At 37.5% G+C, this 16,068-nt stretch overlaps 1 protein-coding gene across 2 annotated transcripts; it reads left to right on the forward strand.

The window, feature by feature from the left end:
- Positions 1-3,507: 3,507 nt before the first annotated feature.
- NPM1 (nucleophosmin 1) lies at positions 3,508-13,002 on the forward strand. 2 transcript variants are annotated; one of them, XR_012486679.1, is made up of 11 exons: positions 3,508-3,828; positions 5,204-5,283; positions 5,616-5,735; positions 6,897-6,990; positions 7,309-7,415; positions 7,499-7,560; positions 8,361-8,421; positions 8,761-8,866; positions 9,451-9,626; positions 11,491-11,565; positions 12,651-13,002. XR_012486679.1 is itself a non-coding variant. In XM_074292054.1 (11 exons), exons 1-11 carry the CDS (start codon positions 3,771-3,773, stop codon positions 12,687-12,689), a joined length of 882 nt encoding a protein of 293 aa, XP_074148155.1. In that variant the 5' UTR covers positions 3,508-3,770; the 3' UTR covers positions 12,690-13,002. The 2 variants fall into 2 exon arrangements, 1 of the variants encoding a protein (XP_074148155.1); XM_074292054.1 differs by having other exon boundaries at positions 8,761-8,844; positions 9,525-9,626.
- Positions 13,003-16,068: the final 3,066 nt, after the last annotated feature.

A 16,068-nucleotide genomic window follows, 5' to 3' on the forward strand; every position in this document is an offset into this window, starting at 1 on the left:
ATTCCATCACAATCCTATATCACAGTTTGTTTAACCATTCTCTAATTGATAGACATTTTCTTGATTTCAAATTCTTTGGAAAAAGAACTGTTTTAAAATCTTTGTACAAATAGATCCTTCAGCCCCCGACCTCCCCTTTTAATGTCTTTGGTATATAGATCAAGCAGTTTTAGTTGCTGGATCAAAGGGTATGTATAGTTTCATAAGCCTTTTGGGCATAGTTCCAAATTGCTTTCCAGAATGGTTGAATTAATTCATAACTTCACCAACAATGCATTAGTTACTACTATTAATAGTACAGAATTTTCTTGTTGGAAGGAACCAATGACATCACTTATTCCAAACCCTTCATTTTTCAAATATAGAAACAAACTGAAGGTCAGAGGAACTGTGACTTGCCTAGGTCACCCAGTGTGTATGAGAGAAAAAGAATTCATAGTCAAAAACTGTGCAATATCCAAGTCCTTAAACTCAAATTCATCACTATTCCCTTTCCCTTTCGATGCTCTTCCCCTTTCCCCCCTCTCTCCCCCCTTGTCTGAATTCTGTCTGTAGCTTCACCACTACCTTCAGTTCTTCTATTCTTCCCTGTCTCACAGATGAGGGTTCTGGTTTCCCTTTTTTCTCTTCTCAATCTTGGCCTTACATAATAACCAGTTCCCCTATGCATTGTACTCGGCCCTTGTCCTTTGTCCTTCCATAGTTGCAACCAGCCTGGGTTACCAAGACCATTTGCTTTTTCTGCTCTGATTTTTGAGCTGCTGGATGCTACTGAAGAAAGACAAGTTATTGTGCTGAAACTGCTACATAGTTCTATTATCTAATCTCAACTGGGCCTTTACCATTGCACAATGATCCTTTTATTCTTCACTATTTCACTATCATATACCCTGGAAAGACTGTTCTAAGATCCTCTCATCAAATCTCCAAAGTCATTTTCACTCCCTTTCTCTTGATAACTTTGGTTCCCAAGTTATTAAAAAAAAAAAATCATCTTAAAACTTCTGAAAACCAACTCCCCCAAACCACCCCAAACTCATACTTCTGTATTTCTTACTGCTTTCCTCTGTATTTCTTAGGGGGATGAAGTAGCTCTTAACAAGGTTAATGCTTCTGCTTGTATCCTTGATCACATATATAGAATGTAAATTTCTTGAGAACAAATTTGTTTTTAATATCCCCAATGTTTAGTCCAGTTCCAGGTGAATAGTAAGACTTGAGTTTTTTGATTGATATCTCCTTGATGACAGAATGGGAACTCTGTTACATCATCTTCAGTTTCTTCTTGACTACTGGTTCCTTTCTCAATGTTTACAAAATGTTAGAGTCTTTGTTATTCAGTCCCACACTTCATGAACCATATTGGACATGGGGTTTTCTTGGCAGAAATACTGGAATGGTTTGCTAGTTCCCCCTCCCCCCCCCAATGAATTAAGGCAGAGGATTTGCTAGTTTTGCAATTAATAAGTGCCTGAGGCTAGATTTGAATTCAGGTCTTCCAGATTCCAGACTCAGCAGTCTATCCACTAAACCATCTAGCTGCCTCAATATTAGTCTAACATGCCCTTAAAAGTCTTGTGAAAAGAGCAGAACCAGGAAATCATTGATTATACAATAATCAATTCTGATGGACATGGCTCTTTTCAACAATGAGATGATTCAGGACAGTTCCAATTGTTTAAGATTAAGAAAGCCATATACATCCAGAGAGAGACCTGTGGGAACTGATGGATCACAGCATAGCATTTTCATTTTTGTTGTTGTTTGATTGCATTTTATTTTTTCCTTTTTTAATCTGATTTTTCTTGTGCAGCAAGACAGTGGCATAAATTGGATTTAACCTACATTTTAACATGTTTAACATACATTGGATTACTTAACATCCATGGGAGGGGATGGAAGGAGGGGAAAATTTGGAACACAAGATTTTGCAAGGATCAATGTTGAAAAATTATACACGCACATGTTTTGAAAATAAAGAACTTTAATTAAAAAAAAAAAGTCTTACTTTAATTCTACCATTCCCTCCAGCTTTTATCCTGAGATATTGAGGATTTGTCCTAAATGCTATAGGCCTTCCTTTCATTTAAAAGAAAACAAGAAAAAGAAAGAAAAATATCAGGGGAACCAGTTTAAATCGGGTTATCAATCTTGTTTCTCATTCTCATTACAACATCAATCCCATTTTTCATTCCTATGTGCCTTTAATTTCCTCTTCGGCGCCACTTCTTGAGGACATTGTTGTCACTAACTCCATACAGCTTGCCTTCCCCTTTAATTGTAATTTTAATTCTTCCGTGATGATAGGAGTCTCGTGGCATCCACCAGAATACTAGCATTAACCAATGTGCTTTTGACAGGATACTAATTCCCCAAATATGGTCTTATTCATTTTCTTATCTATTTCTTGGTTTTGTTCATTTGTCTCCCAGCTCTACCTATTTATAGTACATTATAAGCAACAATTTATATTAAAGGCATATAGTTCTTAATAGTGTGTTAGGCTTCAATACAATGAAGTACAAGCTGGAGTGACGGGATGTGACGGGGAAAGCAGTCTAGAACAATGAGAAGTATCCCCGTTCTGAAATCATTAAACAAGAACCACAGAAAGTGAGTTAGAATCCTGGGTCTGCTACGTATGTGACTTTTGGGCAAATCACTGCCCTTCTTTGGGCCCCGGTTTCTTTGGAAACTCTGAAATAAGAACATGGGAGTAAAGGTCTCCCACATTCCTTCATGGCTGAGCAGTACAGGGGAAAGCGCACCCGACCTGTTGTTAGGATGGAGCCTCGGATAACTTCTGGCTTCGTGATGCGGGGTGGGTCACTTCACCCTCTGTGCCTCAGTTTCCTCACCTGTAAAATGGGCCGGAGAAAGAAATGACAATTCCTCCAATACCTCAGCCAAGAAAACCCAACCGACAGGATTGGTATGGTGTGTGGTCCGTGGGGCCACAAAATGCTGACGTTGCTGAACTTAACCCTCAGGAACACTTCGGGCTATTACGTTAGCTTTGGACCTGGAGAGTGGCTATCTAGACTCCTGGTCTTGTTGGGTGGGTGGAGTACATTGAAACTCCGAGAGCTCAAGCACCTTCCCCCAGGCGGCCGGCTTGTGCCTCTATGCCTCCTCCGACTAAACGTCCTCCGGATTTCTCTCCGAGGCCTCGGGGGATGGAAGGAGGCGGCCACGGATGACTAACGCTGAAAGCCTAAATCAAACGGACCCACGTCAATCAGATGAAAGGGGTAGGATTCCTTCATATCTGGCTGACTTCTTCGAAAAGAATACTAAAATGGTGAGGGAACCGGATTGGGGGGAGGGGGGCGTCGCCGCCATTTTGCGCAGGGTCGGCAGCGCAGTTTTCTCCATGTCGGGGCCGCGCAAAGGTCTAGAGCGCCCGCCGGCCGCGTGCTCGTGTACTCTTGAGTGTGGTCCGGGCGAGGACATGGCGGCGCAGAGCTCGTTCCGGGTGACGTCGGGAGCGCGCCGGCGGAGGAGGCAGGCAGCGTCGCGCGCACCAAACCCTTACGGCGGCTGCCAAACGAGGGCGCGCAGAGAGCGAGACCGACCGGCCGTGCATGTGCTCACGGTAAAAGATCTCGCGAGATCTGTGAGGGACTATATGTGTGCGCAGTGAGCCCGCGTCCTTTCCTCGGTGTGATTCCGTCCAGAGCGGAGCCCCTCGGGAGCCAGAGTCGATCTGTCCGTCCGCTTCGTCGCTTTACTCTTCGCATTGCTCTTTTCGCCTTAGTATCGCTGCTCAAATGGAGGACTCAATGGAAATGGATATGAGCCCCCTCCGGCCTCAGAATTTTCTCTTCGGTAACGGCTGTGTATTTGGAGGCGGCTGCAGGGTTGGGGGCGGGGCGGCCAGCCGCGATCCTGGGCCTGTGTGTATGTGTAAGGGGGGGGGGAATAGATCCTGGGCCTTAGATGGGCCCTGAGGGCTGGAAGCCTGGCCCTAAAATGGAGACCATAGGTCCAGCAGCCAGGGAGCAACTTGTTTGTGGCAAGGGTGGGGGTGGGGGAGTCGGAGAAGGGGTTTTATGCCGAGTTGGGGGATGACTGGTGACGGATGCGGAGGGGGCAGTGGAGGCGAAGGCTGCAGGCCTGGTGTAGGTGGGGGGGAGGGGATGATGGCCGAAAGGCCCGAATTTGTTTTTCTGTGGAGCCGATGAGGATAGTTTTAGGGAGAGGTCGGCGAGAACCTTGCGTCTAGGTTAGTTGAGCTCGGCCTCCTCCCGTCTCTAATAAGGCCACCAGCATAACCGCGCAGCCGCATCTCTGCAAGGACCCGCTTGGTTGCCACGGTTGCTGGGCCCGTTACCGGGGGGTGGGGCACGTGGGCAGAAAACATTGCTGCTGCGGACCGTCTGCAAGAAGCACGTGGCGCCCTCGAGGCCTCGGCTGAGGGCGGAAGGCACCTTTGGAGTATCCGGGGCCCACGGCCCTAATACGTGGGTGTGTTGCAGTTTGGGAAAATGTAGGCTCTCCACCCCACCCCCCAAGGCTAGGGGCCGATAAATGCAAAAATCTTGTCTGTGGTAGAAATAGCACGAAAGGGAGTTTTCGCCTTGGTGCTTTTTAGTCTTGGGGACTAGTAGCGATATATGTTACAATTTCATCTTTGGTAAACCTGTGCAACAGCTTGTATCATTTTGTATTCAACTATTCCCATTATGGGAACATTATGTCTCCCTCACTCGATAAGATAGCCTTTTTGGGCAGAGGGAGTCTTTTGTGGCATCCCTCCTACATTGAAAATGTTTCTTGGATGAAACAAGTTGAGCAAATTTTTAAGGTTGATAAGAATCTGGAAAAAATACTTAAAAGATGCAGGTCCCCTCCCACACCTCCTCCCCAACCTGTTTTTGTACTACAGAATGGGTCTCCCTTATTCTGAAGCAAATACAAATTCTACTTGGGGGAAATTACAAGTATAAATTGTTTCATTTCCTACATAAGCATTTATGACAGTTTAAATTTTTTATATAGATTTAAAAAACATTAGTATTAATTGAGCTTTTTAATAAGCTGATATTCTTCCTCCAAGCAGTTTTAAGGTTATATTAGCCTTTATTCTTGCAGGTGATTAAACTTGAGGCTCAGATTAAGTGATATGTTGTTGAAATTTTAAGAGATAAATCTTGCTATTTATGGAGTATCTGGTAAAAACTATGGCCCACTTCCTTTGCAGGTTGTGAACTAAAAGCTGATAAAGATTATCATTTTAAGGTAGATAATGATGAAAATGAGCACCAGTTGTCATTGAGGACTGTAAGTAAATTTTCATTAAATTTACCTTTTGCATCTTGTTCATTTAGCAAGATAAAATTTCTTTCAAATTCTATTCTATTAATTAATAACTTATTCCATTCATATAAGGTCAAGAATAGTCACTTGGGTATTCAGAATTGGGGGAGGGGTAAATCTAATTTGTGCTCTAAAGTTCCAGAAATGTCAGACTTTCTGTTAATACATGCAGCAATTTTTGGTTGGTCAGTATTCTGTTATCAAGTTACCACTTGATTTAGGGGTTTTAAAAAATTGAGTTACTAATTTCCTTTCTCTGAGTTACTAAAAAGTTTTTCCTTTCTCTTCATTTACAGGTAAGTTTAGGGGCTGGTGCAAAGGATGAATTGCATATTGTTGAAGCAGAGGCACTGAACTATGAAGGCAATCCAATTAAAGTAACACTGGCATCTTTGAAAATGTCTGTGCAGCCTACAGTAAGAAATTTTTTTTCTCCGATTATTTTGAGATATTCAAGTGATAAATCATCCATTGATTGTAATCTTAAGTAATTCACACTTTAGCCATCCTTAAGATTAGGGCTTGATACCCTTTTTACCCCATATCCCCAATAGAAGTTCATACCAATATTCTGTAATGCTTTGGTGTGGTTTTTTTTTTTTGTTTTTGTTTTTTTTGTTTTTCTTTCTGTGCTAGACTTGATAACTGACCTTGTATAATAGTTTTTTTTATTTACCAGATATATGCACGGGTAATTTTACAACATTGACAGTTGCCAAACTTGTGCAAAGTTTTTAAAAACTTTTTACACTCTCTGAGGTTAGAAATTGATTAAGTATAATTTTCAGTTTACTAATGCAAGTTCTAATCTTTTTCAACTTAGTCTTAAGAGTTGCCTAGAGCACTAGGAAGATAAGTTCATGCCCAGTATACTTGAGCCATAAGTAGCCAGTATGTCAGATTGGAACTTCATCTTGGGTTGTCTGACTGAAATATTAGCCTGCTTCTTTGGATAGGTACTGCAAATACTATTCACAGGTCTTGAGTATTCACTACACATCTCCCAATTGATAAACTATGTGACTTAGACAATAAATACATTAGATTTCATCTCAAGGATATTTGTATTTCTCAAGTTTCCAAGTCCATTGCTAGTTGGGGAAGTAGTATGTTCCTGGTTCTGTTCACTTAGGCTAAATTAGTAGTTTGATTGAGTGACAGTGGAACCAAATAAGGAATTATACATACTTATAATTCAGTATTTCATGGTGAGTTTTCCTAGCTGCCACTAAAAATGCAGGTCACGTGATCAAGTGTTGAGGGCCCTTGTGCACCTACATGCTTTAGATATAAATATAATTTCATCAATTAGTATTATCAAAAAGGCCCAGAGAATTGCAAGAAAGTTGGCTATGGTAAATTAGCTCTAATAATGGTTTGAAAGAAAAGGGTAAAACATGAAAAATTTTGCTTGTTTTTCATGGCTTTAACTTATATTCTAAGTGGCTTAATGTGAATTTGGATTCTGTTTGGGAAAATAAATTTGAACCATAAATGTTTACAAGGGTGTTGATACTTCTATGTTATTTACCCTCTATAGTATTTGGCAATAAATTGACTGACTTTCTTTCTCCCAGGTTTCTCTAGGCGGCTTTGAGATCACACCACCAGTAGTTTTACGGTTGAAATGTGGTTCAGGGCCTGTACATGTGAGTGGCCAGCACCTAGTAGGTATGTAGTCTCTCGTGCTCCTTAAAAATGGTGTTCATTTACTTGTGAAATTATCCAAGCCTGTTTGCTTTCCTTAAATGCTCAGCTTAAAAAGGAATTCTCTAAAATTTTGTTATCAGTTTAACTTCAGGTTTCTTAAATATTGCTTTTTATTTGTACCAGCATAATTAAAAAATTAGGATCTGACTTCTGGGACACATTTTGGTTCTGGATTATTAATAGAGTTTGTAATACTATAATTATGTTTAGTGTTTTTCCTCCTGAACTAAGTACTTATAATTTAAATTTAGCCATGATTAATACAAAATTCTCTCTTAGCACTGGAGGAAGATGCAGAATCAGATGATGAAGAGGAAGATGACATGAAACTCTTAAATATGTCAGGCAAGAGATCTGCTCCTGGAGTTGCTAGCAAGGTTCCACAGGTATAATTGCAACTTCATATCCTGATGTTTGTTAAACTGTTTGTCCATTAGGATAATTATTTTTTGTCTCAATTTCTTTAAAGAAAAAGGTCAAATTGTCTGAAGAAGATGAAGATGATGATGAAGAAGATGATGATGATGAAGAGTGAGTAGTTTTTATTTCAGGTGGAAGTATTGTTTTGTGAAAACCCAAATAGAATTTTTCTAAGTTCCACTTTCTCATTCTAATAACTCCAGGATTAAATATCCTGCATGTTCATGGGAAGAAATTGATGAATAAAGTATTAAAGTTTAATGCCCCAGGATTTTTTTTTGGGGGGGTGGTTGTATCCTGTATAATGAAGGTTTAATGTGAATCTATGGTTCAATAATTGCTTTTTTTTTTTTAAGAAAGGTTCAAAATTTACATATTATAGACAGATTTTTTTTTTCCCTCTTAAGTTTCTGCAAAATAGTTTTGTTCATAATTGTGTAATGAGATTAACTACATAGCAACAAAAGGAATGATCTTGATATAGAACATGAAAATTGGTTAACTTTTTTTCATGTTATTATTTCTAATAGGTTGAGTATATATTTTCATAGATTTACTGACCCTTATAAAAAGCTAGTTATATATCAAAACAGGACGTGGAAGGACATTGAATTATTCACAGTTCTAAAGCTGTGATTACCTATCTTGGATCTGTTTCAATAACCAGAAAAATATTTTCACTAAAAAGACTCGGGTTGCAAGTGTAGATTTTTACAAATTGAAAACAATACTGATATATACTAAAATAGGACTTTGTTGAAAAGGGTATTCAAAACTATAGGTTGGGGCTCCTAAAGTTAGCAGTGAGTTTAGAAAATCAATGATTTGAAAGGTAACAAAAATGAGACTGTATTTTCAAGGTTTTTTTTTAAGATACATATAATTTGTTTATATGTCGTTGTCGTTTGAAGTGATGATGATGATGACTTTGAAGATGAAGAAAGTGAAGAAAAGACCCCTCCAGTGAAGAAAGTGAGTGTTCTTTTCTTATCACAGAACCACAGCTAATGACATTTCATCTCAATTCCTAGATGTTAAATTTGTGGTGTATTTATCATTTAAACTAGACTTTATGAGACAAGGCCTGGGTTTTAATGAAACAAATCTTACCAGAGTAACTCTCAGCAGGCACTTGTGAAACAAGTTTGCTGTGTCTCAATGGAATAAAACTCCATATGGGGATTGTGGAATATGTCATACATAGACTTTGATTTGGGGGGAGAGAACCTTATACTAATGTGTTTTTTGTGTTCTTTTGAGAAAATTCTACAATTTATTCTTTATTAAAGAGATTTGAATTTGCATTTGTAGTCTATTCGTGATAGTGCAGCAAAAAATGCACAAAAGTCAAACCAGAATGGAAAAGATTCAAAGCCGTCCACACCAAAATCCAAAGTAAGTAATCAGAAATATCTTTGTAATACTACAACCAACTTCAGAGATAACATAGAACTAATCTAAACCAAGAAAGAGACTACATCTGTGTTTCATTGATATAAGGAACTTCCCTCTGCCAATTTCAAACTTGCAATTTACAGTTTCTTAAGAGTGCTGAAAGTTTTAAGTGACTTGTCCACACAACCTGTAAAAGACCTGAACTATTCAAACTGAGGGTCTTCCTCAGGCCTATCTACTAAGCCACTCTTCCTTGATCAGTAAGAGTGGATAATTGGGATGTGTTATGAGTGAATAATAGTATAATAGAAAGCACTGAGTTTCCAAGTTCTAAAGTCTGTAATCCTGTACAAAAGCAGCATGCATTTGAGAAAGGTGTAGAATGAAAGTATTGGAGGAAGGAAAACAACTGGTTATTTTTGTTAAGGTATTTTTGAGTAGTTTGATATATTACTGATTAAAAAGAGTTTGGGGGGAAATTTTAGGGTCTTGTTCCTATCTATTCTTTGCTAGTACTATATATTCATTTTCACCATTTAATAACTTAATAGACTACTTTTAGTGATCAAATTTCAGTTTGGGTGGGTAGATTTCAGTTTGGATTAGGTGAAGAAATGGTTTTTATAATGTATTTTAAAATGTCATAGAATTTGAACTTTAATCTCTCCAAAAATATTTAGGGTCAAGAATCCTTCAAAAAGCAAGACAAGACTCCCAAGACTCCGAAAGGACCCACTTCTCTAGAGGATATTAAAGCTAAAATGCAGGCAAGCATTGAAAAGGTGAGATTGTTTTTACTTAGGGAGGTAGGAATACCTTTAGGCATTTTCATTTGCTTATATTCTTTGGGAGTTTCTTCCCTGAAATTTGTTCTAGTTTTAGATTAAAAAAAGACTTAAGTTTTGGTTTTGGGGGAGAATTTCTAATTCAAAATGGATCTCTTATTTGTATTTGAATGGCATGCAGAAAAAACCAGCAGAGGGCGTTGGAGTTTTAGAAAACAGTCAAGTCCTTTGTAATAATCTTGACTAAAGAATGAGGCTTAACTATTATATTGTAATTTCCACAGATTTGCTTTTAGTTCTATAACTGAATTCAAAATACTTTTTCCCATCAGTGTAACTTTGAAATTGGAGTTTAGAAATGTTTTTCATTTTGGAACTTTTGCTTTTAACTATTGCAGATTCTTGATATGATACAAGGTCAAAATTCTCAATTTCCACAACAGAAAATAAAACTGCATTTGGGAATTATCTCAATTGACAAGTCATTTGGGTTATGAAAGTAACTTTTCTATACAAGCTATTTAGCCTGAGATTGTTTTTTTTTTTTTTTTCCCCATTGATAAGCATCAAGAGAACGTTTTTCAATCCTGTTTGATCATTAAAATAATGACTTATTAACTAACTTTTTAATGAATTTGTCTTTGAGGGTGTTCTATAAATTGTACCAGTTCCAAGTTTCAATAAAGCACTGTCCCTTTCATCCTTAAGGCAAAAAGCACTGTAATTCCCCCTTGCATTAATTCCATAAAAGTCCTTCCCCAGTTTCCTGTTCTTGGAGGGATAGTATCAGGCTTTATTTGATGGTAATCTCAATTTTGTCCTTCAATAATCAGGGGTGTTTTTTTTTTTTAATGCTTTTCCTGAGCATCCCAACTATAACTAGTCCTTATGCTTGCACTCAGCACTTTGCAGCAATTTAAAATGTAGTTAACTTTAAATTCCTCCAACTGGTGAACATGTTATGTCTTGACCTTTTGTATTTTTGTGTTTGTGTTTGTGTGCTGGGGCAGTTGGGGTAAGTGACTTGCTCAGGGTCACACAGCCAGGAAGTGTTGATTAGGTTAGGTCTTGCTCAGGTCTTCTGACTTCAGGGCTGATACTCTATCCACTGCTCCAACCTAGCTGCCCCAACCTTTATTATCTTAATGATACTTTGCATATAGAAATAGAGGCTGCACTTCTGATAGCTGCTTCCAGATGAGAAAACTCATGCAAGTTAGCACTTCCTCTTTAAAGTCTTAGAAAACTTCCTGAAGCATTTAAATTGTGAGTTAGGGTTATGGCCAATATTTATGTGTAGGTTTTCCTCTTTTGGAGACTGGCTCCACCCATGTTGAGTAAAATGACATTTTTACATGAAACTACAATGATGTGCATTGGCTAGAAAACACTAAACCAGGAGATAGGAAGAACAATTTAAACCCTGCCTTTATACTTTTAATACCCATCTAGCATTTGGATGAGGATGATAGCATCTTCCTATAAGTTATGTCAGTTCAGAACAGAGCAATCCTTTCAGGGACTATTTAGATGCAACTATTGTAGATAATTAGATCTAAATTCATATTGGGGGCAATTGACATACTCTCAGGTTTGGACTTTTGTTGAATATACTGGATGGTGTGCTGGCTTCTAACTTTCACACTGACAGAATTGCACAACTTGGACAATACAAAATTTTAAGATAATATAAAAACCCCTGAACTGACTGTAACTTCTATGAGTGTGCCTCAATAAGATATAAAGGGAGGAAGTTGCTTTTGATTATTAGCAACCTGGTTCTTCATCTGGGAGGCATCTTGGTATAAACCTATATTAGGTATTTTTTTGTTTAATCTTTCATGGTTTTTTTGTCTTATAGGGTGGTTCCCTCCCAAAAGTGGAAGGCAAATTCATCAACTATGTAAAGAATTGCTTCCGGATGTCTGATCAGGAGGTAACTGAATTTTCTTGGAACTTGACAAAATCCAAAATAAGTTTTTCATCATGATTTATTGTGATTCTCTTTTTACACTTTTAATCTTCACATTTTGGCTTATTTAAAAGGTTCCTAACCACAGACAATACTTCAGATTAAATAAATCGAAGTTGTTTTAGGGATTTAGTTGGCAGAGATTAAGAAGTTAATATTTTAGTACATTTTTTCCAGCTTTTGTATGGTTGGTAAATTATCTCTTGGTTACTAAACCCACAGAACTTTACTTTTGGCATCATATTGGCTAAGGAAATGAGTTGTGGTTTTCCTTGCTGCTGAATTTGGCCACTTGGGCCAGTCTGGTCTTAGCTTTCTTTTGGGGGTAAGGGGATTGGGGGGGGAACTTCTCTGTTCCTTATGGGAACTATATTACCTTCTTCCCAAAGTCAACTAACTTAAATCATCCAAGCCAAAAAAATGGAATCAGGAAGCAAGTTGTGCTGAATTAGTTATTACTCAACTGCATTAAGTTAAACCTGTGTTAAATTTTTCTCAATTCCTGTAACTAAAATAGTTTTGTCATTGGAAGAAAGTTTTATGTTTTCCTGACTCCTTTCACTGGTTTAGAGTTGACTTGTTCCAAGTATCTGATCAACAATCACAAATTTGTGAGAGAAAATGTTGTGAAGGCAGTTAACTTTCATTACAGAAGTTGATCTGACATAAGTCAAGGGCATATGAAGTTCAGCCAGTGTTTGCCAAACTGGTCCCCACCCTTCCTCTTGCTTTCCTTTGCTGAAAATCCTTTTATAGATGTGATTTTTAAAGCTTGATGTATGTCAGATAATAGAGTTTTCAAAAAACCCATTGAAGTACTTTATTCTCTTTTAAGAAGTCATGGTATTAAGGGTTTGTGTTTTTTTTTTTTTTTTTGGTGAACCAATTATAAATCTCAAGTTTTTAATCCTATTATTTGATCTTCATTGTCTCTTGCAGTTCTGAACCTTAGCAGCAGAGAAGGGGGGGGGAAATTAAGAATTGTGCAAAAAGTTTAATTTATTAATGTCTATGTGGTGTTGAATTCTTTGACTTTTTTTTTTTTTCAGGCTATTCAAGATCTCTGGCTGTGGAGGAAATCTCTTTAAGAAAATAAGTTTGAACAGTTTGTTAAAATTTTCCGTCTTATTTCTGTAACAGTTGATATCTGGCTGTCCTTTTTATAATGCAGAGTGAGAACTTTCCCTACCGTGTCTGATAAATGTCGTCCAGATTACTTTGCCAAGAATGTGTTGTCCAAAATGCCTGTTTAGTTTTCAAAGATGGAACTCCACCCTTTGCTTCATTTAAGTATGTATGGAATGTTATGATAGGGCATAGTAGTAGTGGTGGTCAGACAAATGGAAATGGTGGGGAGACAAAGTATACATGTGAAATAAATTCAGTATTTTAATAAAGTAATATTGTTTCTTTATTTTGTGGATGGGAAGGAATATCTCCATTTTTGATTTGGGATTATGCAAGGGCACTTAAAAATGTAATGCTTCAAATTTTAGTTTTTCTTTTTATGGGACTTAAATGATTGCATTGGTTTTGGGAGTTCCTTGTGAGGGACTTCCTCTAACAATGTAGATCTGCACCTTCTCTAATTTATTTGCCTGAGGGCACTGAGAGGTTAAGTGACTTTCCAAAAAGTCACTCCAGAAATGTCAGAGGCAGGACTTGAACCCAGGGTTTCCTGACTCCAAGGCCAGCTCTCTATTCATTATTTGTTGTTGCCTCTCAGACTTAGCTAAAATTAATCTTTTAGGTGGAAGTTAAAGAGCTTAGTGGAAAAGTGGCTTGAGTAATAAAAACTTGATTTAAGAATTGTTTATTTGGAACTTATCTTTTCAACTAACTTTCACATTTCACTAGTTAAGATGAGATTGCCAATTCTGTGTTTTAAAGCAGTATAACCAGTCTTTCCTCCCTTACCCAGATACTTGTGATGCATGTCATACAGAACTGGCTTATGTAGGAGTATAGTAGCAAATGTTTTCTTACTGTTTCCTGGGATCTTTGGTATGGTTTCTCTTAGAAATGGAACTGTATCTGAATATTATACTTGAATGCCTGAAATATAAAGTTGCAATTGACTATTGAGTTCCTTATTGTGTCTCCCTACAGTCCACCCTCGCTTTGGTTTAGCTGAAGGGCATTTTGTGACAGAAAACTTTGGAAGCCTTGCCAATGTATCTGGGGGAGGGAGTTTGGCTCACTTGTTTTCCCCCTCCCTCCAAAAAGCTGAAATTACATTCTTTTTAAAAATTCTAAGGTTATACCCTGATCCAAATTTAACCCATTCTCAAGCTCACTCTTATCTGCATTTAAGTATACATGACTGATCTCTAAGCAAGAATATGCTGTAAAATCCTTATAGAAGTTGAGTATTTTACATTGGGGCAAAGCTGCTTTTGGTCTCAAATTTCTAGGATGAGATTTGTCTGATCTGCTTGGAAAATGCTAATAAGCCCAAATGGTTACATCAAGCATTGCTGAATACAAACTTGTCAAGCACAATAAGTTTTTGAATGCTTATTCATTGGTTTTCCTATCAAATAATCCAAGTGGTTTAAACCTTAGCTGGCTTATCAACCCATAACAAATTTATTCATAAAAGAAACTATCAAACTATATTTTAGAAGAAATCTAATATTGCCAAGGATTTTTAGTTGAAACATTAAAGAGAAATGGACATTTTTGTGATTCAAGACCTATATCCTCTGCCTGCCAATTATTAGCAGTTTGACTACAGACAAATTCATCTTCAAAATGAAAGCCATAAGTTAACAAGTGTTTTAAAGGGTCCAATAAATGATAAAAGCTGTATAACTGAATTAGAATTTAGATGGTTGCTTTTTACCAGATATTGGGTAAAAAGATGGAAATAAATTGTGACCCAAATGGCAATGGAATGATATGTTAACAGGGTACGGCATATAATAGCTTGGGAGTGTTGCATTTACATTTAGGAAAAAGTTGTAAAGTGGTCTAATTAATATCTAGACAACTCCAATTCATACAATGTTGTTAATACTTGGCTTTCAGGAAATTCATTAGGTCATTTGAGGCCCTAGTGCCAAACATAGGAATGAGGAATACTAAAAAGTATATAAGCTATATATTAAACTATTATCAACATTAGTTATAAGCTTTGTTTTCTATTGAGACCCAATTACTTTGTAATCTGGTTCTGATAGGTGGAAATACTGTAGGTGATGGAGCATTTTGGCATCAAGCTTTGGAGGATTTATGTAAACAGGTGTGAGTAGATTGCGAAGAACTACTTTTGGAAGGAATACCCAGAATAGATAAGAATCCATCAAAAGGTGGTTTTTCTTTTTATCTTAAATTACTGTCTTGAAGATTTTGAGCCATAAAGTAACTTCCCCTAATATCTCCCCTTTAAAATAGTTGATTTTTAAGTGTTTTGCTAAACTACATAAAATATTAATCTTATAGGCTGTGATGTTTGCCTACATCTTTTGTTAAGGGATATTCTTGGTCTTATAAACTTTACTCAATTTCAAGAGAAATTTCTAGATTTTATCATGTAGACAAATAGAACATTTGATAGTCCCAAAACCAAATCTGTCACACTAGGTTAGATATGATGCTGTTGTCAACCAACAAGTTGTATTTGAAAGACATGCATGTTTACTCAATTTCTCAGTTGGGATTTGACTAAATAGCCCCAAAATTCTGATGTCACAAAATTTCTAGGTTATGTCAAACATTTTGTAATTTCATTGATAAGGAAATCAGTTTGTTTCTGGTGGTTTCAGAAATCAGATTGTCGAGATTTTTTATTTCAGTGAAAAGGATTTCCTCTCCAAACATTAGTTTTTGGTCTGAAACTATCCCTTCGGTTTTGCTTTCAGATGTGCAATAGCATTGTTCTTTTCCACCCTGTCATTGCCAACTCATTTTCTCATGATCTTTGGAGGAGTCAAGCCTGGTTAAGTGACTGGTCCAGGGGTCACATAGCTGTATGGTCTTGACTCCTGGGTCTTACATTAGATTTATTGCACCAGGAACTCTTTCAACTGGCCTAGATTGCTCATAGTTGAAGGTGATTTGGTACTGGTAATACTGGAGGGATGGAGGCAAGATGCAATTTGTGTTTAACAATATTCTGAAAGGCAGGTTTGTTTTTGGGTACAAGCTATTTATAATTGGTTAACCACTTGCTAAGATTTGGGAGTAAAAGTTTTCTGCATTAGGGAAAAAGATGGGATAAGTATTTTGCCATAGTGCTATATGAATTGGGTATTAAGAAATATGTCATAAGACATTGATATAGAAGTGTATAAGCTATTAGGAAGTAAGCCTGTAGTGACATGATAGGAGGGATTTGGCCCTGTGGGGGATGGCATAGCCTAATGAATAAAGGATGGCTTTGGGGAGGAAAAAGCATTGTATAATCTCTGATCATGGGCAGGTCACAACCTCACATAGGGCAAGACAGTTGCCCAACAGGAATTC

Source organism: Sminthopsis crassicaudata, chromosome 2 (genome assembly GCF_048593235.1).
Source record: "Sminthopsis crassicaudata isolate SCR6 chromosome 2, ASM4859323v1, whole genome shotgun sequence".
Lineage (NCBI taxonomy): Eukaryota > Metazoa > Chordata > Mammalia > Dasyuromorphia > Dasyuridae > Sminthopsis > Sminthopsis crassicaudata.